General features: G+C 38.1%; 1 protein-coding gene across 3 annotated transcripts in view; it reads right to left on the bottom strand.

Moving 5' to 3' along the window:
- FAR1 (fatty acyl-CoA reductase 1) overlaps positions 1-21,122 on the bottom strand; it is a 67,082-nt gene that overhangs the window by 5,910 nt on the left and 40,050 nt on the right. For 2 of the 3 annotated variants that reach the window (XM_084630462.1, XM_084630461.1), the window contains exons 5-10: positions 17,039-17,216; positions 15,732-15,776; positions 15,514-15,641; positions 14,958-15,025; positions 12,951-13,122; positions 4,776-4,905 (exon numbers count right to left, since the gene is read on the bottom strand). In XM_084630462.1, coding sequence (XP_084486588.1) covers positions 4,776-4,905; positions 12,951-13,122; positions 14,958-15,025; positions 15,514-15,641; positions 15,732-15,776; positions 17,039-17,216 — 721 coding nt within the window. The remainder of the gene's footprint in view (positions 1-4,775; positions 4,906-12,950; positions 13,123-14,957; positions 15,026-15,513; positions 15,642-15,731; positions 15,777-17,038; positions 17,217-21,122) is intronic. The other variant, XM_084630463.1, reaches the window with a different exon arrangement.

Here is a 21,122-nt window from a genome sequence, read left to right as displayed (position 1 = left end):
TTAAGGAAGATGATCTGGGATTAAGTTTGAAAACACAGATACCAACTGGCTGTTCTGTTTGATCGAAAAGTATAAAGTGCAGTGTGTCCACTCTCCCATTAAAATCTGCACAGCCTTCAAACTTAAAATCAGAACACCACAACATCTCTAGTTTAATGGAAGAGAAGTAGCTGCACTAGGTTTTGCTCGTTATTTCAGACAGACACTTTACCCCGACTTTTGGGATGATTTTAACTTTTAAAATAGGTTTTGGGAACATTAGTCTGTATCATTTGCTTTTTCTAGGTTACTTTCATTTAGTGTCACTCAATTATTCACAGGATATTTTATATAACATCAATGTTAATTTAATACTGTTTTTATTTTACATTGCTTTACCCACTGCATGTTTATCTTGCTCTTTACTAATTGTTTTCATTAACTTTCAGGTTTTGCACCTCACCATTCATTTATGATTGCATGCACACGCTCTAGTGCACCTTCATCCAGAATGAGCATGGGTGGGAGGAGGGAATAGAAGAACAGAGAGCTCGATTTTTAGTTGAAAAAAGAAATGGGGGAGGAAATCATCAGTTCAAAGCCTCCAAACCAAAATAAAACATTTTTGACCAATGAAAGTGCTTCCATCTAGGTACATATATTAGTTGTGCTGATGCCTAGGTACTATGGATATGAACCTATAAGATTCTTGTTCAAATGTGATGGTCTTCTAGTGAAGAACTGTATTAGCATCCACAATGCTGGCCACAACTGACCAGGATAAATAGTTTTCAGCATCCTGTCTGCGAACTCAACTCTTTATAATACCATTCAAACATTATGAAATCATCTAGTGAAGACCAGCCCAAGGTGAGTTGTAGGTGCTCAGCACCAACCAGTATAAAATAATTCTACTTCTGTTGATGGTAAATGAGGTTTAGATACCATTTAATAAAAATGTTTGGAGTTCCTTAGATAAACTCAATAAAAAAAGTGCAAATTATTATAATTACTTTTATCGCCTCTCTGGCTTAGAGGTGCTTTTTCAGAGTGAATCTTACCAAGTTTACAAAGTGCTACATCACGTACTTAAGATACATGTACTCCACAAATGTATCCTTGCTGTAGAAGACATTCTACGGGTAAAAACCATATATTTCTGCTTTAGCAACATCTTTCACACTATCTGAAAACCACTTGGTAGCTCTGGAAGAAGACAAGAAACTTTGCATAACTTTTTCCATCAGTGCTGAAGACTGAGTTAGGTTATGACATAACTTAGAGAACAAACATGGAAACTGGTTGTTTCTTCTGCTGCAGTCTGAGTGTATGTAATCACATTAGTGAGAACAAAAAGGCCCAGACACATACTAAACAAAGAAACCGTGTCAGAAGAGACACAGGGCAATTAAAGTTATTTAGTTTTAACTGCACTTTCCGACTTTTGGTTCAAGAGCCTTATTACTGCTATATAATACAGCCCTTGAAAGAGACCAACCAAGGTTGGTTGATAAACATGGAGCTTGTTCTTTGTTCCTGGATTTATGTACTTTGTATGAAATGAGTAAACAAGCATATGTCTGCTGTCTCAAAGATTGCTCTGAGCTGCTTCTCAGACATTTTCTTGTTTTGGAAAAAGACTGGGATTGTAATAGAAGAGTGACGCCTGATCTTTTTCCAGGCCCCGTCCCTAGAAGCAAGACTGTACTTTAAATATTATTGTTGCTAGCAGATTTCAGGATGGTTTTCCCTAAATAATGTGGTTGTGGATTTATTTTTGTCTGAAAACTATATTAAAGCTCAGCTGAGGCATTCACCCACATCACTTATTTAATCCATGTTAGAAAACAGTTTTTAGACTCAGATTTAATTTTTTTATTTGTTTGGACTAGACTGAACAGGCATGTATTGAGCCAAGTCATTTATACAGGCCAATGATAGTGGCACTCACAGTGGGGGTTGTGGGTGTGGATTGTAGGGTGACCTTACGTTTTGGGCTATTTGATTTTACATGTCTGGGAGCCCCAAAATGATAGACTACCGACCTTCCCTTAGGGTAAGGGGATTTAAAACTTGGGCTCCCTTTGGTCTTTTTTTAAAATCAAAATTGGGGTTAAGTTTATTCCCACACCCCTTCTCCCTCTTAACATGGGGGACAGGAGAATTTCCCTTCCCCTGGTATTTTCACCCCCCATAAGCCCTTGATTGAACATATTCATCAGCAATTTCTGCAGCCTCCAAAACCATGCAAGGCTTTTTGTCACAGATGGCTGCCTTCACCTCACGTATAACCGCCCATAACAATTGCTTCTGGGCTATCAGTTCAAAGAGTTTTTTATAATCGCCTTCAGTCTCTGCCCCCATTATCCATTTTCTTGTAAAATTTACACATTTTATGCAGATATTCAACAAGTGATATTGTCAAACATCTTAATATTTCTATATTTCAACTGACAGGAATCAGATGTAATCAAACCTTTTCAAAAGATTTTCTTATACATCTTAGCATCACCCTCCTCCATATCATTAAAAACTTCTCTGGCTTTCCTGATTAATCTGGTCAAGAGAACAGGCATTCACTTATCCTCTGTGATCTTGTGGATACCATAACATCTCTCAAAAGGTAGACAGGAACTCTTCCACACAGTCCATCTCTTTGTAAGTCAGGCAGATTCTCTCCTACTCCCTGGTGCCGGAGGGGAGGAGGGGGAAGCTATTCATTGGCTGAGAATGCACCAGTATTTTCAGTTGCAATGTGTGAGCTCTCTTGTTGTTCCATGAGTCTCCGGTAGGCTCTCTTCAATCTGTTTGTTGGCTTTGACTGCTGCCATGTTCCATGTGTCTTCAGTGTGATCTCTCCTCAGCCTCCTCGGCTTCTCTGGTATCCCTGATCAGCAGCTCTGCCATCATTCTCTCTTGCTCGTGTTACTTCCTGGGCTGCCAGGTACTGCAATTGGGCCTGTTCCCCTGCAGCGTCTGGGGAAGCAGGGCCCTCGGACCCCGGTCAAAGCTTATGAGCCAAGCTCTCAGTTCCTAATCTGAGGCTTTAATGGGCTATTCCCCTATTTTTACATAACTTTCCAAGGCCTTTTGTGTCAAGACTATGATATGACTGAGATTCACTCATTATGACTAATCTTTAACTCTTAAAAACTCTCAATATTAAATTTAAACTTTTAACAGCGCTGGCGTTATGATCTAAAAGCCCAAATGACCTGAGGCATGTGAATCCTGCAAACTCTACACCAATTGTCACACTGTCTGGAGTGATTCATGATTATGCATGCCAACCTCAGGGTGGAGTATTAAAAAGCAGAGCAGACACCCCAAATTGGTGGTATGTTCTATAATGAGAATTCACCAACCCAGTAACAAATGTGACCTCCTAAAGCACTTATCATGGAGTCACAGACAGTCGCCTTGGGCATTCCAGTCTATCTTGCCACCCAGACATACTGGACTTAGTGACAGTTGGTTGCAATACACCACAGATCACAAAAGATTCAGGGGTCTTCCAGTCCCAACAGACCAGTCATTTACCCCGGGTCAATTTGTATATCAGACCCCACACCAAAGACAATACTTGTAGCCAAATCCTACAGTAAAACTAACTATGGATTTGTTAACTTGGAAAAAAAATGAGAGCGTTATTTACAAGTTAAAGCAGACAAACATATATACACAAATGAGTTACAGTCTGTGGTTCCAAAAGCTTGAGAGTTGTAGCAATCTGTCAGCACTGAATGTCTTTTAGGGCTAACTGATGCCAAGAAGCAGGGGATCTCTTGCTTATGTTTAGGAATCTTTGCCACTCCCAGAGTCCAGAGAGCATAAAAATCCAGTTGCTCCTTATCAGGAATTTTTATGTGCCCTCACCCGCAAATAAAAGCTTATGGACAAGTTCATGTGCAGACCTCTCCTTCCTGGAGGGAGTTAGGAATGCAGTCAGTCAAAGTCTCTGTTCTTTAATGCTCCACAATGTATCCTTTGCCTTCAAAGGGCCATCCTGTCTACAGGACGAGCATTTTACCTTAATCAATGCTGCTTCTACTGTTTGGTGAGCTACACAATTACATAGGTTTACAATGCAAACATGCAATATAACTTTATACCATGGACTACAGAGATAAGTGAGATTAATACATGCAGCTTCCTACAAGCATTTCATGAAGTCTAAATACAAAACAGAGTTATAAATCCCGTACTCATCTTAACTATGCTAACACATAGGGGAACTACGTTGGTTTTCATCGTGAATTTGTCAGTCTTCAGCTGAGGCCTCAAGCTTGGGCAAAGACTGGTACCTGGTCTGCCAGCATCACAATAATCACGCATTGTCCTACTCTCACAGATCACAGTATGGAGCCATTTTTTACTATCAAAATGGGGGAAAGCCATTTTCATACATTGTTTCAGCAAGCATAGCTTCTCCCCCCTCATATGAAAAGGACATCATTATTTTTAAAAAAAATTATGAAGTTATGCTGCTGCCTAATATTTTAAAAACTGCTTTATCCATATTACACCTTACCACACCGGGGCAAAAAATCTGATAGGTGAAATGATCTTTGAAAACACACACACCTACCTTATTCATGGTGTACACAAAAATCTTAGACAGTTATAGTGAAGCTACCAGTTTGATTTTTTTTTTTTAAATAGGTGGTCCAACTGGATCACAAAGAAACATTACTTATTTTAATTAAACTTCCATTACCCAGTCTTAAGTAAATAGATTCAGTTCTTTTAAATCCTTAAATGACTGATAGGAGGCAAGTTACACAAAGACTACTTGCCTTTTTGTCTTCAGGGCTTAGTTGGTTCATTAGCATATTGACATTCTCAGTGTTCCAAATCCAAGAATTACTTGTAAAGTATTCTATTAACATCATGGCCTTGTGAAGACGGGTTATAGTTTTCATCATCCTATTGCCCAAGGAAAGGGATTTACAGGTTACAATAGCAAAAAAACATGTCCAAAACCAACATACCCATGCCATCCAAACCACCAATCTCAATTTCCCCATAACACAATGCATTAATACCAACACAGCAACTCCCGAATCACCCAGCACACCAAGCATGACTACCTTTAACAGATAAATAGAATATTCCTGCACATTTTATATTTTTATTTTAAAACGTACCAGAAAGCCAATCTTTGCCAGCTGTTGCAATCCGAAATTTTGCTTCAGCAACCTAAAATAGTGTTCTAATGGTTCTACCTTTCAAAGTATTTAGAAAAGAAATATAACAAAAGACGACAGATATTAGAAGAGCATCTTCCTACTAGCTTTTCTTGAAATTCTAAAACACTAACAGGTTGAAAAGACTTATTATTCATAATAAAAATATCTATTCTTATGCATAATAATTTAACTCGATGGAAAGTATTTACAGCCAAATTCTATGGTGTGGCTGATGGGGGGCTAGAAGGGGAAGAGAAGAGAGAAGAGAAGGAATGTGTATGCAAAGAAGGTATAAAAGATCATATTTGCACTTCCCTAAATCTACTGGTAGTTCGAGTTCAGGGGAACTGGCTCAAGTTAGAGCAGCCCTACTACGGCTAGAAATAGCCTCAAGTAGCAGAGGATTGACATAGCAAATGGATGGCCTGGCCCTGCTGCCATTCTTTGTCTCCACTTTGTTGGCCACAGGATAGGGAGTGGTTCAAGGTCTCTATGGCATGGAGCATCCCCCTTGCAGAGGGGCGATCCCTTCCTAGGTGGCAATGCCTACAGAGCAGTGCAAAGCAGCCACTCCGGAGAATATCGCCCCAAATATGCAGAAATATTCCATCATCCTTTATTGCCCAACTTAAGCCACTCTGTAAAATATAACATTAGGAGTACAGTGGGATTCAATTATAAGAATCAATCTGGGCAAATTCCTTGTTGACCAGAACATCTGAACATGGATCCATGAAACAGTGAGTTTTCCCCAGAATGGAAGTGTGCATAATAAGCAAGTTCTCCATCTTGCCAGGACGGCGAATTCTGCTTGGTATTGTAATGCCAAGGCTAGTCAGTCAAGTTATATATGGTTCCAAATGACACTTGTACAACCCAACATCCTTTACCTTACTAGCCCACAAAAGGACCCATTTCTTTCCTGCTTTTGCAGACTCCAAATAAATCATTTCCAGTCCGGTCCTTATAACTGAATACACTGATCAGTGTAAACAAGGGGATGGAGAGGAACAAGAAACAAAACCCACCACCAATATGAAACTGCTTTTGGACCATAACATTTGCTTCAGAAAGTTGAATGATCATTCACAGTGAGCAACAAAGGTCACTTACAGATAACTCTTCTTTGAGAGTTGCCTCTGAGCATTCATACTTGTAGGTGGGATATGGCGCTCCTTGATGTTGAGTCAGGGAATCTCAACCAAAGCAAACTCCATTGAACTATGTGAATGCACCCTTTAGTGAGGTCAATGGCCAACATCAATGTATAAGGGAGTTCAGCCATTACCCCCCTACCCTTACCCCCACCCTCAGTTCTTTCTCCTGGACCATGGAGCCCCAAAATGTGAAGAGAATTCTGAGACAGGAGGGAATGTGGGCAAGAAGCATGAATGCACAGAAGAGATTTAAAGAACAGTTACTCGTCAGTAACTTTCCTCAAGGACCTCTGTGCATTCCCACTTGTGGGAAAATCATGAACTTCCTTGTCTACAGGAGCTAAGATCTTTGTGCTCAGATTTTTTTTTCATGCCCTCGGAATGAAGTGCTAGGAGAAAAAGGAAAAATCCTCCATTGGAACTGGATACATCTGTAGTCTCTGCAGGAGACTACTGGCAACGAGAAGGGTGTCAGCAAGCTATCTACCTGAACTGAGTAGGCACTTTCAGATAGCGAGAAAAAAATCCACCCTTAAGTTTTGGCTGAAAGATATCAAACAGGTAATCCAGGTTTTGCACAGGAACCTCAGCACGTCCTGCTCAGTGGCTTGTGGAACTGGTGGGGAAACCATTGAAGGGCAAGTGTTTTCATCTGCTGATGTCCCATTAATAGGGAAGTCATTGTCATCATCCTGTCTGAAGCTGAAGTGGCAATTCCAGTAAGGATAACTAAGCAGGTACTGGAACTGGTGGATTTATCAGCGAGGCTGGAGTTCAAAGTGAAGCTACTGGTTGCACAGGTGCCACTGCCAGTAGAAGTGAAAGTTGTGGTGGTGGAAGCATAGTCATTGGGACCAGGTACAGAGACCATGCTGATGCCATGTTTGTACGGTGAGACAGTCTGACAAGCCATATCAAACTAAACTCTTAGGGCTCCCTAAGGCACCCCACAGGGAATTCCCCCAGCTGGAGGAACTCACAGTTATTCAGACGAGGTGGTGTGGTGTGGAGATCCTGATAAAGTTCCTCTTCTGGCTCATTGTCAAAGGGAGTGGCCTCGCCCAAACCAATCAAATAGTGTACGATGTCTGATTCTCAGTGAATGAATGAGCAAGCAGAACTTGGCTTAATGCCTTAGGCTGCTCTGACCATTCCACAACTGCAAATGGGAAAGGGCTCTTCTTTCTTCTGACAAGAGACCATCTAATTTTAGTTTAAGATAAACTAAACAGGGAGTTAATATCTGCTAAGCAGAGGTAGCAAGGTTCCTAATGCTCCTTGTTGCAGAAGAGAAGGAACTGAGGTAGATAGGGAATACCCTTCCTTATGTACAATAAGATGTCAGCAGATGACATCACCACTAGTGCACTAGTGCAGCTCCAATGGACAAGGCTTTGGTAGAGAATGTAATTCAACTTCAGGGGGTACCATCCCCCACCCCCAAGTGGGAATTCTGAGGAGACTCAAAGAGCATCAGTTCCACTGTGAAGACATTAACCTGAAGTTTTCTTTAAAATACATATTTTAGATTGTTGCAAAGACAATTGTTAGACATATGTAAATAAACACATACAAATAAGGCAATAGAACAATATGATCAGATAATACTGCATCACACTTTCTCCCAGCAACCATAAAATGATCAGAGGTTTTCAATATATTTCTTTATCTTAAAGAACTAAATGCCAGCCATGGTTAATGAGGCACATAGAGAATGTGCCAATAATTTGTAGTGGTTAGCCAGTGCTACTCATCCCACACTTTCATGAGCATAAAATTAAGTAAAAGAAAAAAGAGAGAACATATTAAATATGAACAAGGATTTTAAAACAGTTAACTAAGCAATTCAAATATGTACGTCATCAAAAGTACAACTTTCATTCAAAGCTCCCCTGCTTTATTAAAGTTTTGCAAAAAAAACATTTCTAGAAAACGTCTCCACGTTACAAATAGTTCTATTGAAAAATAAGAGCTGGTGCCTTCATTAACTCACAGCTCTGCTGATGTATAAGCCTTTCGATAATCTTTTATTGCTATTGCTCTTAACTCTGTGGGTGTTTGCACATGTATTCTAGGTACAGAATTAGTTACTGAGAAAAATCTGCCACCTTAAATAGGACATAATCTTTGCAGTTTCTTCATATAAGGCATGGAATGAAAGTGCAGGAGAGAATTTGTAATAAAATAAACATTTATATCCCCCAAACAGAATAATCTCAAGCAATTTTTTAAAGCCATTATCTGGCTGCTTTTCTTCTAGATACTTAATTCACTGCTTCTATGGGTTTCATTAAGCAGAATGCTGGTAGGTCCTTGGCCACAAACACCGCTATGTAGTTCATCAAACACCTGGAATGTTATGATCATGACTGGAGAACATATCTGTAAGGTTTTAGTGTGCTGTGGAAGGTAGTCATATAGAGGGGCATATATTCATGCCTAAGTACACAAAGAGTTGCATCAAAGGAACCCATAGAAACCTCATACAAAGGAAAGGCAGATACATGGCACATTCCAGCACCACATATATCTGTCTCTTCTTTCCTTCATGGGTGCTCAGTATCTGAGTAGTAGGGAAGGGTGCAGCTGGGCAATATGCTATGTTTTATGCTATTTAAGAAATTGGGATTGTGTACAAGCTAAATATGCTGTACTTCACTGGAACTCCAAGATAAGTTGTGGATGCTAGAAGTGGCAATAATTCCCTCTTAGTGGCTTTTATACAATACAGAATGTGTATGCATGCACAGATGGGATGGATGTCAAAAGGTAGACAGCTAAGACATCACTTTAGGTCAAAAGCATGGGGATGGAGATTGGGATTCAATACTCTGGTCACACGAAGGCTTGAGCATCACAAAATGCCTTTTAAAAAACAAACAGACACAAACACACAAAAACCAAAGGAGACAAGTACCAGGGACATGCGATAACAGAGTTTTAAATGCAAAGCAGTAAGGCCAGCTACAGTGGAGGAGTTGGAATACATCTTACAACCTTCCAGGTCATAGATATTGTGCTCTCTCCTTTAAGCCAGTTGGTATACAATAATGATTTCACCAGGACTCTTGTAACATTAGCCGTAATGCTAACTGTTGTGCCATTTGACAGCATGTTTTAAGGTTCAGTTAGGAAGATGACACCAAGAGAACAGACCTGGAGGTGACTGAGGACAGACCTGAATAATCATAGCATTAGTTTCTTTAAAATTGTTTTCTTAAAGCATCCAGTAAGCTTTTAAATGTCTTCTTAAATTATGTCCATATGGCTAAAAATTCCAATACAAGTGTACAACATTTATGCATCAGCTGAAATCCTACACATCTTTCCAACAACTTTGCAGTCTTCACAGATGCATCAGGCTTGAAAGGGAAAGTTTTCATGCCCAATAGAAAAATACACTTCCATTTTCTGAGTAAATGTACCCTTCATTCACTCATGGTTTATAATAAAACAACAACGTGCGGAGTGTTTTACAGGCAAGTTGAAATAATCTCTACTCTAGATAACCTGGATTTGAAATAAGATCATAAAATATTTTTACCCCTGGCTACACATTTATCACTTCATTTTTTTATCACAACTACTTCAAACAGCTTTTGGATAGATCTCTAAATTCATGACTGCATATCTTCCATCTTTCCACAGGGGTCCTGAGATGCTTTAATGAATTAGTGTTTCTAAGTGTAAGTTTGAAATCCTCAGATAAAAGGTGCTGAATTATTATTTGTAAGGCAGTAATGCCTAGAGGACAGGGCATTATTGTGCACTGTACAAACATACAAGTAAGGTAAGTGCAAAGCATTGTTCAGGGTTGGGTTTAAATACAAGTGGTCAGATTTCTTCACACATAGCCCATTTGAGCTAAGGATGTGCTGCCAATAGCACTGCCAAGGACTATTATTATACCATTTATCAAAAAGCACAACATTCGTATAATTATAAAAATCAGATCAGTCTCACATCAATTTCTAAAAGAAAAGAAGAACATAAGAACAGCCATATTGGATCAGTCCATCAAGCCCAGTATCCTGTTTTCCAACAGTGGCCAATGCCAGGTAATCAAGAACAGGTAATCAAGTGATCCATCCCCTATTGCCCATTCCCAGCTTCAGACAAACAAAGGCTAGGGACACCATCCTTGCCCATCCTGGCTAATAGCCATTGATGGACCTATCCTCCATTAACTTATCTAGTTCTTTTTTGAACCCTGTCATAGTCTTGGCCTTCACAACATCCTCTGACAAGGAGTTCCACAGGTTCACTGTGTGTTGTGTGGAAAAAATACTTCCTTTTGTTTGTTTTAAACCTGCTGCCTATTAATTTCATTTGGTGACCCCTAGTTCTTGTATTATGTGGAGTTAACACTTATTTACTTTCTCAAACCAGTCATGATTTTATAGACCTATAGATACAAGCCCTACAGTAATACTGTTTGCAAGTATTAAACCCCCCATCCCTACTTCTTCCTGAAGTTTTTGTAGGACACTGTAACCTAGGTTAACCTAAGAGTTTTAAATTGCTTCTTTTAATTTTTCTAACGTTTCCCCCAAGTGCAGAAATTCTGATAAACAAAAAAAGACACCTCAAGAATAAAAATGTAAATGAAGCATGTCAGAAAACATGATTTGATCATGTAAAGCAAGACTAAGAATTTGGAAAGAATTCTGTGAACACACAGCTCCTCCTGTTACTTTGATGAACAGTCTATAGGGAATTTCATACAACTTGTCTGAACTGTAGAAGTAACCTCAAAAAAGTTCTTCTACTTCTGTTAAGATTTCCCTTCTCCTTTGGCAGTATCATACATCAATTACATGAGAAAGCATTGTGGAATAAAAGTTATAGTGGATTTCTCATTTACCGTATGTCATTATTTCCATATTAGATACCGCAGTTGAACACACACTTCTGAAAATCATTTTAAGTGTGTTAATACTCCAAGACACAGCAGAGAAATAGCACGCAAAGGACAATGACAAACAACACACTATTGGGAAGTATTTACAGGGAGAACAATATTGATGTCAGTTTCACTGTACACATTTCACTGTACAGATTTCACCATGTTTGGAAGACTCTGGGCTACTCTAACTTGTGTCATCTAGTAATGGAAGCCAAAGGCTAGCCAGATGGAGTGGAAAGTTATTAAATGTATACATCATTAATTACTATAAGAAATTATTATGTCTTTTGGTAGCACGTAGGAGGCTAGAGCCCCACTGTGTTATGCTTTGTACAAGCAAAAAAAAAGAGATGGTTCATGCCCTGAACATATTACAATCTAAGAAATGTCATTGCATGTTGATATGTGCAAACGGGAGTGTTCTCTTCACCTTTTGCCGATACCTTTTATTGAGACAATTTAAAGGTCAAGCAGATCTGGCACATGTTAAATAAATCTTAAAATATTCCTACTGGCCCATTAAGAGTTTTTTTTTTATGCACTGATGACAAATCTGTTTTTTCCCCGTAATAAGACCTAGATTCTGGGATAGTGAATGACTGTCATTTATTATATACGCTATTTCAACTATGCACTATGATGGCAAGGTAGTTGGAAAATAATTATTTCCAAAAACAGGCTTACCATATAAATGCAGCAGAGAAGTCTAGAGGATTGTGCTGCTTTTGAAGTTTGGAACAATGGAAAGGAAGTAGTACTTAGACCTCACTCTGTGTAATTTAGTTTTATTATTTAGCTAAAAATTATACCATTTTCCCACTTCAAAAAAGTTAACCCGATAAAGAAATTAAATATTATAAACTGAATGGAATGTTGAGATAATACAAGTAATTAATTAACTGGAAAAGTCCTGCATATAGGAAACAAAACTGCATCATCCACAACAAAAATATAAAAATTGTGTGGTATGTTCATGGAATTTCTTTTCTCCACATTCAGCTTATAATAGCAATAACGACCTCAGAGCAAGACATTTCTTAGGGCTTAGTGACTGACTAGCGTTACCAACCTGAGGCACAGCTCAAAGTCAACTCTTCCCAGACAGTCATTAATCCCCTCGGAACACCCAGCCAGTTGATTGCTATTGCTTATATTAGTAGATCTAAGGTAAAGCTCATGCGATTATCATCTCCACCACCTTTTAGCACTGTCCTCCTTACCACGGTTTCTGACCTGTCAACCTGAGAACAACATCGTGCAATAATGCAGGTAGTATATGGCTGACCGCAGTCCAATACTGATGCAAAAGGGGGTTGGAACGGATATTAACATTGGGGCGCCTTAGTGCTTGTTCTAAAGGATTCATCTTGAAACTCAAATTTAGGTAATACTCTGTAGGAAAAATAAGGATCAAAATATTTTGAATATTTATTATTCCGAGACAGCCTGTAGTTAGGTCTTGAATTCAAGTTATCCTGACATCACAATGATTATTCAGATCCCAGAACAAAATAAAAATACACAAACAATGCATTCTCATTACTGGTAGGGGGTGAAAAAGTCTTGAATTCAAGGATCTCCTCTTATTTAGAGAGATGACTCAACCTTAATAAGCAAGCAAAATCTGGAAAATAATTCAATATTAATATGCATTTTCATGTAAACATGTGTTTGTTTAAACATCAGAGGAACAGGTAAGACAGAGCTAGCCACCATTACCTTGGGCTTCTTCCAGTAATCCTGAGGTAGATATCATACAGGAATGCTGGGGCCTTATGGCTTACAGCAATCCAGTAATGATATAAAAGGTGATTGGAGGTTAGATTTACATTGGGCCGTCTGAAGGCCTGTTCGAGAGGATTCCTCTTGAAAGTGGAAATTACATGGTATTCTGAGGAAGAAAAGTTGTGTAATAGGTTTGATAATAACCATGTAAAATGTAATGGTTTTCAAAGTACATTACAGTACAGTACTTACTTTTATTAATGTTATTTCAAATACAAAAAACTTTCCTAACATCTGACACCCCCCATTAGCTAAGAGAAAATTATGGAACTGTTCAACTTGAATTGCTATTGGACTGCCACTCTTTGTCACAAGAGGTACTTCATATACCCACAACTCTATTGTTTGTTTTTAATACTGTATGTCACTGTAGCTTCTCTCTTTCTGTTCCTCTTTTCTACTTAAGAAAAAAACTATTCAATCTTCTGGTTGTAAATAAATAGCTTTGCATGCTATATATTTAGCAATAATCCTAATCCTCAACTGTTATAATACAAATTATTTTAACTTTCCTTTTAATCAGATCATAGGCATTTCTAAACATTTGATCTGCATTTCAAAAAGACATTTTACCATATGATTCACTTCTTAAACATTTAAAGAAAAAACTTGTTTTAGGGTTTTATTCTGCATTTCTTGCACATCCAACACTCACTGAGGTCAACAGAACTTTAGCTGTGAAAGACATACAGGACTGGGCCCTTAAGTAGTTACATGCACATTTACTGCAGCTTTCTAAACATCTCCCATATTTTTCACATTGGTTTCTTGGAGACAATGTGTTCTTACCACAAAGTAAGTTGTGATTTAAGTAAAAACCAGTAGTTCGCCAACCAATTTGCTTGCAAGATTAAATGGTTGAAATGTTTTTATTTATTTATATATGCACACTCAGTTTCATCTGTGTGTGTGTGTGTGTGTGTGTGTGTGTGTGTGTGTAACTGCATAAATAAGAAAAAACCTAGTACAAAGAAAATCTTTAGAACTAGCTACAGGGCAGTCTGTGAAATGAAATATATAAATATTTGGAATAAACATATTCCAAACCTATTAAAACTTCTGATCAAAGATAAGAGAACATATGCATTAAAATGTTAGAAATCTTACATTTTCATGTAACATCATATGTCTGCAATATTTTAACATTAGAAACAGATTAGACTAATTCAAAATAGCTTAAGAGTTGAAAATAGGTGGCCAAATTTAAGGATTATTTTTCTGTATTTGATACCTCATGTAACTACTTAAAGGTAAAAACAACAACTAAATCAATCTGACTACTCTAACGCAAAGTTGCCATCATACCTCTCAAGTGTGCTGCTCTGTACAAAATCGATCTCACTTTTGGGCTATTGTTCTATTATTTGTTACTTGTATTACCGTAGTACTTATGAGTCATGGACCAGGAACCCACTGTGGTAGGCACTGTACAAACACAGAACAAGAAGTTCTAGATGCGTTTAGCATAACTGCCACTAAACCCAGCAGTGAATATCGTGTCAACATCACAGAGTCTCTACTGCTCCCTGTGATCAGTTCTTTACTCGCTCTACCCATGAACTGCAGGCAGATTAGGTTGTGGGAACTATTAGGAAAGCTGTAGGACTCCCACATTTTAGGTTAAGGGGGGACTGGGAAGAGCTACTACCAGAAAAATAACAGTGAATGGAGGGGGAAGAAACAGGTAACAGAGGATAAAATTAAAAAGTGATGGCACACATTGCAAAGTTGAGAGGTATGACAGCTGAATTTCTGATTATAAAAATCCTAACATTTTAAAATCAGTGCTCTCAAGTCCTTACGGAGAAGTTACTAAAGTTGATACAAGGGCTTTATAGAAATACACATTATCTAGTGGCCATATTTTGGACCTTTTATTATTCAATAAAAAATTTTCTATTAAAGTTTACAGAGAACATATATAGCAAGAACACAGCATACCAACTTCACCCCAGTGGAAAGGATTGGTGCCACCTGTTGTGCAATTGTACACCATGATGTTTCTTGGTCTGAAAAAAGCATCACATATAATTAATTAAAATAAATTAAAATTTGGTACACAATAGCCCAAACCAGAACCATTTATCCAAATCACTCTTGTCCCCTGAATTCTGGAGTTTGGATAAAGTTGGGGACCAATCTAACTACCTTAATTTTATCTCCATACTTCAAGCATTTTTCTTCCCAACAGCTGTAGTAATAATTCCTCCCTCTCTCACGAAACAAATATTTAAGCTTCAACTCTATATTTTATCATTTAAACTGACAATCATAAGGATCAGGAAGGAATTTCCCCCTCATTTGCCAGTATTGCACAACTGACTAAACACATCATCAGACACTGGCCATTTGCCCGATGGGCTAATATGATGAATACTAAATTCCATAATAGTGTGGGAAAAGCAAACTATAGACTAGCAGTTAAATAGATGGTTAGCTTTATAGAAACATCGAACAACCACTTTTGGGGCTAATTAAAAATGAACTGCATTGTCACCTGCTATACCTATTAACTCCAGAATACCAAGCTGCAGCCAGTGTTGTGTTGACAACTACATCTACTGGAACCAGATCTGCAACTGCACTGTTGGAGGCTCTCATTGTTCGAAGAATTCCTTTTCCTGCCTTAAATAACAAAAACAGAAGACACACCAATAAAACATTTCAAGTAATGTGTTTCCTTTCAAAGACAGTTGTATTAAAATGTTTACTTACCGCAATAAAAAGACCACTTGGCCCATTAAAGTTATCAATCCATCCCTATTGTGTAAAAAAAAAAAAAACCAAAAGCAATTTCAGTAGAAGTTTACTGAGTCTAACATATAGTTCGCATTTGACAAAAATATACTGTTACAATTTAAGGAGACAACATTTTACTTCCCCACTCCTACTTTTGTTTCAAATATAAAAGGTGCTTTCAGTTTGCCTACCTGTGACAGAGCATTGAATTAACAGCTACTACAACTCCAGCAGAAGAGCCACACAATTTAACTAGCTCCTCAAAATGAGCTCCTGTGTATTCATTTCTTACCAAATAAATGGTGGGACTGAGAAGTAGATAAACAATTTTGCTGTCCCTTATTAGATTTCCCGCCATTTTCTCTCAATTTTTAATGCCTACATTCAGTACCAAAAGGAAGGACAACTCTGATTTTGGTGATCTGTAAAGCAACTCATCTTGACACAGATTTGCTCCTGTTTAGGAAAACTGCCCCAAAATTAGTCAAAAGAGGACTATCCCAGATTGGGAGAAACTTCAGATAGCATTCAGCTGCTAAAGCAACCCCTAAAACACTCCCTTTCCTATGGCTGTCATGTAGGGGGGCTACAAACAGGGGGTGCCCCAGGGCATCTCTGTGCCCTGTTAATCTCCAGTTTCCGTTGCGAGTTGAAGAGGAAATGGGTCCATAAAAGCATCTCCAGGATCAGGAAGCACAAATGTGGCAAAGAAAAAAAAATAAAAAATCCAGGTTTTAGTCTTGCATGTTTTAGTCTCTTAGAAGACATAGGAACTAATTGATGAGAGAAACTGTAGTTTTTTATAGATACACAGAAGATCACTGAAGTCAAAACTACTTTCCTCAAGGCTACACCATTTAGTTTCCTAAAAGTTTTGGATGAACAGTTAAGTGTGTAAAATAGACGTGTATTAGTGAAAAATATCACTTTAGGAGAGCATTATATTCACTCCAGTAGCTCTAACTAAACATACTCTTCCTGTGTTTTAACAAAAATACTTCTTAAATCACTTGATAGGCCCATACAAATCCAGAAGTAAGAGTAATTTATCCTTTAAATCTATGGCTTTCTTACACAAAAACTACACACAAAAGCTGTCAACCATATGAGGCAGGTTTATAACTCAGTTTGCTATCCACAAGTGACTAAGTTTCAACTCTGATTTCTATGGACTTCTGAACTAGATCCCTAGCAATATAGGCTATCAAGGATGCATGCATAGGTTACAGGTCAAGAAACATATGGATTGTAGAATATTGAATGGGAGGCTAAAAAAGACTTACAGGGAAAGGCTCCTTCCAGCTGGCACCAACAATTGACGGCCGTATAATGGCTATATTTAATTTTGCACCTTCCTGCTGCACAACATATTCTGCTAAGGCTTTTGTATATGTGTAAGTATTGGGCCTGTCTCCTATCAGTTTTGGAGTAATGTCCTTCACTAGACCATCATCCATCCACCTAAAGAATCAAAACAACAAAGACTTATTACTGTACAATTCACTTAAAGGAGTACATAAGTCTGAAAGAAAGCAGAGAAATTAAAAACAAGCTTATCAAGAAAAATGCTTATGACTGCCTCATTAATTTCAAAGCAACAATCATAAGAAATTGAAGCTGTATAGTTCCACCAGAAGCAATGTAGACAAAGAATGGCATAAACACAGTAAGGCAAGGAATTCTGCTGTAGTGTTTATTGGTAAGTTTTACAAGTTGTATTAGGCAAAGCTTTGGAAGTAATTAAATACTACCACTTCAAAGCTCTGTAACAGCCCTAGTGACCAATACCAGATCATCAATGAATTTTAAAACCCAATAGCCTGATTTTCAGAAATGCTTAGCACCAACTTCCACTAAAGCTAACAAGTGTAGCACTTCAGAAAAATCAGTCCTCAGATAAATCAGAACTTTTGACACTGGTATGCAAGCACCTATACGTAGGTTGTACAATAGTAACGTTCTGCAGATAATTTACACCAAGCTCAGTTCTACAATCTGTACAACTCCCTCAGATTTCACTTATGAGAAACAGTTTCCTTAATTAAGAAGCCAAAGCCTGATCTCATTAGAAGCAAAAATTAACAGAGTTGAACAATACCAGTACTTAGCCCTTAATGCTCACTCTGTTTAATAAACAGCTCTCTCAGACTGGAGGTAAGTAAAGTGTGGAAGAACTGTACTGAAAGAAGAGTTTGATGTCAATTTCAGGAGACTAAGGGCTGGTATATATTAGAAATCTTGCACCAATAAGGCTAAATTGATTTAAAACCCACTACACTTAGATTTTTAAAAAAAAAATCACTTATCCCAAAGCAACATGGGTACAAACATAATTTAAATCTGCAAGTGTATCTAAAAATAAGGGCTTGCACTGGTGTAAGTTATTTAGTTATTCTGGTTAAAGTTTTCATTTACAGACCAACCCCATTATGTTTAGAAACATAGCAATGTGCTCTAGAAATTAAAGTTTATTTTATGAATTGAGCTAAAAATCTGAAGGATTATTTTTGAAGGAGGAAGAATTTACAGGAATTTTTATTAAATGGCACTATAAAGAGAAGAAAATGGATACAAATTGAACTCAGATCAATAAAAGACTTCTCAAAAGCAACCGATCACTGCACAAAAAAACCCACAACTGAATGTACTGCATACCACCACATTTCCAGAAGTTTATAATTCAATTGCAACACAAAGATTGATAGGCCAAAATAAAGTAATATCCAGTAAAACCCCAGAACTGCTTGAAAATTTGGTTTAAACTAAAAGCAAAACATACTTTTTAATACGTATCAATTCACAATTCACTCTCCCCCATTTTTCTGTAGTGCTTTAATTCATACCATATTTAAAAGAAGTAGTAAGGGGAGTAGAGTGTATATTTGATACACTATTAGAGGACTTGGTCCATTAGTTATGGCTAATGATGAGACTGCCATCTTCAAGATTTTATATTGCCACTTATTTTTCTGCCTACCCCCTTTCTCATTTACATTTTGTGCTACATGCCAGCTATATATGTTAAGTCATTTCCCAATTTTCTTGGCTCTTCCAAGATGATGTTAAACATATTTGGAGAAACTAACAGTGAGCAAGGTGAAAAACCCTCCTATAGGTATAGGGTCAAACTGGGAAAAGTCACATTAGGTGGTGTGTAATGAAGGCTTGTCTGCACACAGAAGTATTAGCAGTTTAACTTAAATCAATTTTTTTTTAGAAGTAAAAATTTTACGAAGTCACACCTTTATTTAAACCAGTGAAATTGTGTGCGTGTAGACCAGGCTGACAGCTTGCTTATACCTACTTAGATCACCTTACAAGGGAGCCTAAAATGGTGTAAGTTACATACTAAACATCTAGAAGGTGAAAACTGAAAGAGACCACTTCTTGCACCTTGTCTAGACTTGCTGCATATATTAGTATCTATTAAAAACAAGTTTTAACGCCTTTAAAAATCAGCTAGTATTGGAAAAACCAGGGGAGACCATAACCAGCTAACATGTTTTTAAAAAGGTATTAAACTGTTTATTCCAGGTTTTTCATAGATTTTGAGCCAGAGAAGGGACCACTGTATAAAAAAAGCCACAACACATTTTAAACAGCACTTAAAACATTGAACACTCTCTTTACATTAGGAAAATAGGTGTTTAAGGCCTTGTCTGTACACACTCCTCTTGCTTTACCCTTCTCTTCTGGCTCCTTAGTATTAGTTACAATTTAGGTCCCCTTACATTTAGTGAACCAAATCCAGATATGATGTGCAAGGGTGTATGTAATTCACACTTTGGTAGGTTGGCCTGGATCTACAGAGGGTTAAAAAAAGTAAAGCAATCTAAAGGGAACCTAATTTGAAGCATTTTACATGTTTTTCAAGGTGCAGGTCAGAAAGTTACAGTGACTACAACTTAGTTTAGCCCATAAAGAGCCCTTCCCATGCTTTCATATCGCAGTCCTCTCCAGCTCTTGTCTTTGCAGAGAGCACTGAAAAGGTAGCAATCCTGCCACACTTGAGCCCAAATTCTGCCTTGCCACGTACACATGCAAACCCCCAATATATTTAATGAGAGCTGCACACACTTCAGGTGAATTTCATCCTTATTTTCTAACCCTTTACTTCATCCGAATGCCTCCTGTTTTTTAAACTTAACCTAGTCCTGAAGATTCTTGCACTTTTAATAGCATCCTGCAAAAATGTAAAACCACCCTTCCTTCATGGGAGGGACCTGGAGAGAAAACCACAAGTAACACTTCTAAGGGAAATTATGGTAGCACAGGCTTGATAACAGGTAGTTCACAGCCCCATCCCCTGCTTACAGATGTTTTGGATGGATGTTTCTAGGCACCAGGTCACAGAACAATGGCTGCCAATGTTTTTTGGTCCATTTTCTGTCCATCTTATTTGTTTAGCACCTATTTAGGTTTTTTGTTTTTTTAAAGACCCAACCTTTATACCGTTTCCTATGTTGTTTTGTGGCCCCACTTCTGTTTCCCACTCACTAGTAGGCCACACACTGTTTGAACCAGGACTGCCTCAGTGAGGCTGTTGTGTTCTTGTAGTCACTGAGGGCTGCAGGTTCCCTGGTTGCTGCCTTCACTTGCAGCCCAATTTACATGAACTACTCCTGTACCTACATTAGCACCTGCTGTAGATTCAAGCAGCCACCCACACCCACTAGAGCACATTTGCAGTGTGCATGCACAGGAGAGCATGTTGCACTGTCAGTCAAATGACCCCATATCCTTTTCTCTTTTTCAATGCCCCCCAGTGCTTTTCTCCACATCCCCAAGTGTTTGTCCTTCAGCTGAATTCTGCAGACAATTAGCCAAGTTTTCAGATAGTGTTTATATGCAGAAGCAGACCAGCAGAAATTACACCGAGTCGTCCTCTTCCAACAATACCCAAGTAATCAGTAAAGGAATTGGTTTCTGGATCTGCATTTCTGAAAAACATGATCCATTTTCAACCAATATATAACTCCCATAACTAGTTATAGATTTATAAGTGTGCTGTTAACTAAGTATCTTGTTCTGGGTGCCAAACAAAGAAAGGAATACATTATTCTCTGACATACCTATCTATAGTTCCTGTTGATTGTGTTCTAACATTATCTGAGGATCACATATGAATGTGCTATAAAGCCCAAATGGTAATCTGATCTAATCCCTTTGATGTGAGTATTCCAGATATTTTCCAGAAGAGTCACACATCAAAAAAGGCCAGAGATTGTGGGACACTTGTGCTGGCTTAGTATCATCAAGTTGTTAGGTTCCAACAAAACCAGGGGTTGTGGCAGTTGGTGGAATGTAACACACTTCATTGTAACATACATTTCTATTGTATTTCACACAAAGTTTTTATTTACATAG

Source organism: Lepidochelys olivacea (assembly GCF_965140295.1).
Source record: "Lepidochelys olivacea isolate rLepOli2 genome assembly, chromosome: 6".
In the NCBI taxonomy this organism is placed as follows: domain Eukaryota; kingdom Metazoa; phylum Chordata; order Testudines; family Cheloniidae; genus Lepidochelys; species Lepidochelys olivacea.
Note: the sequence above shows the minus strand (reverse complement) of the source record. Positions and strands in the feature narration are given on the sequence as shown.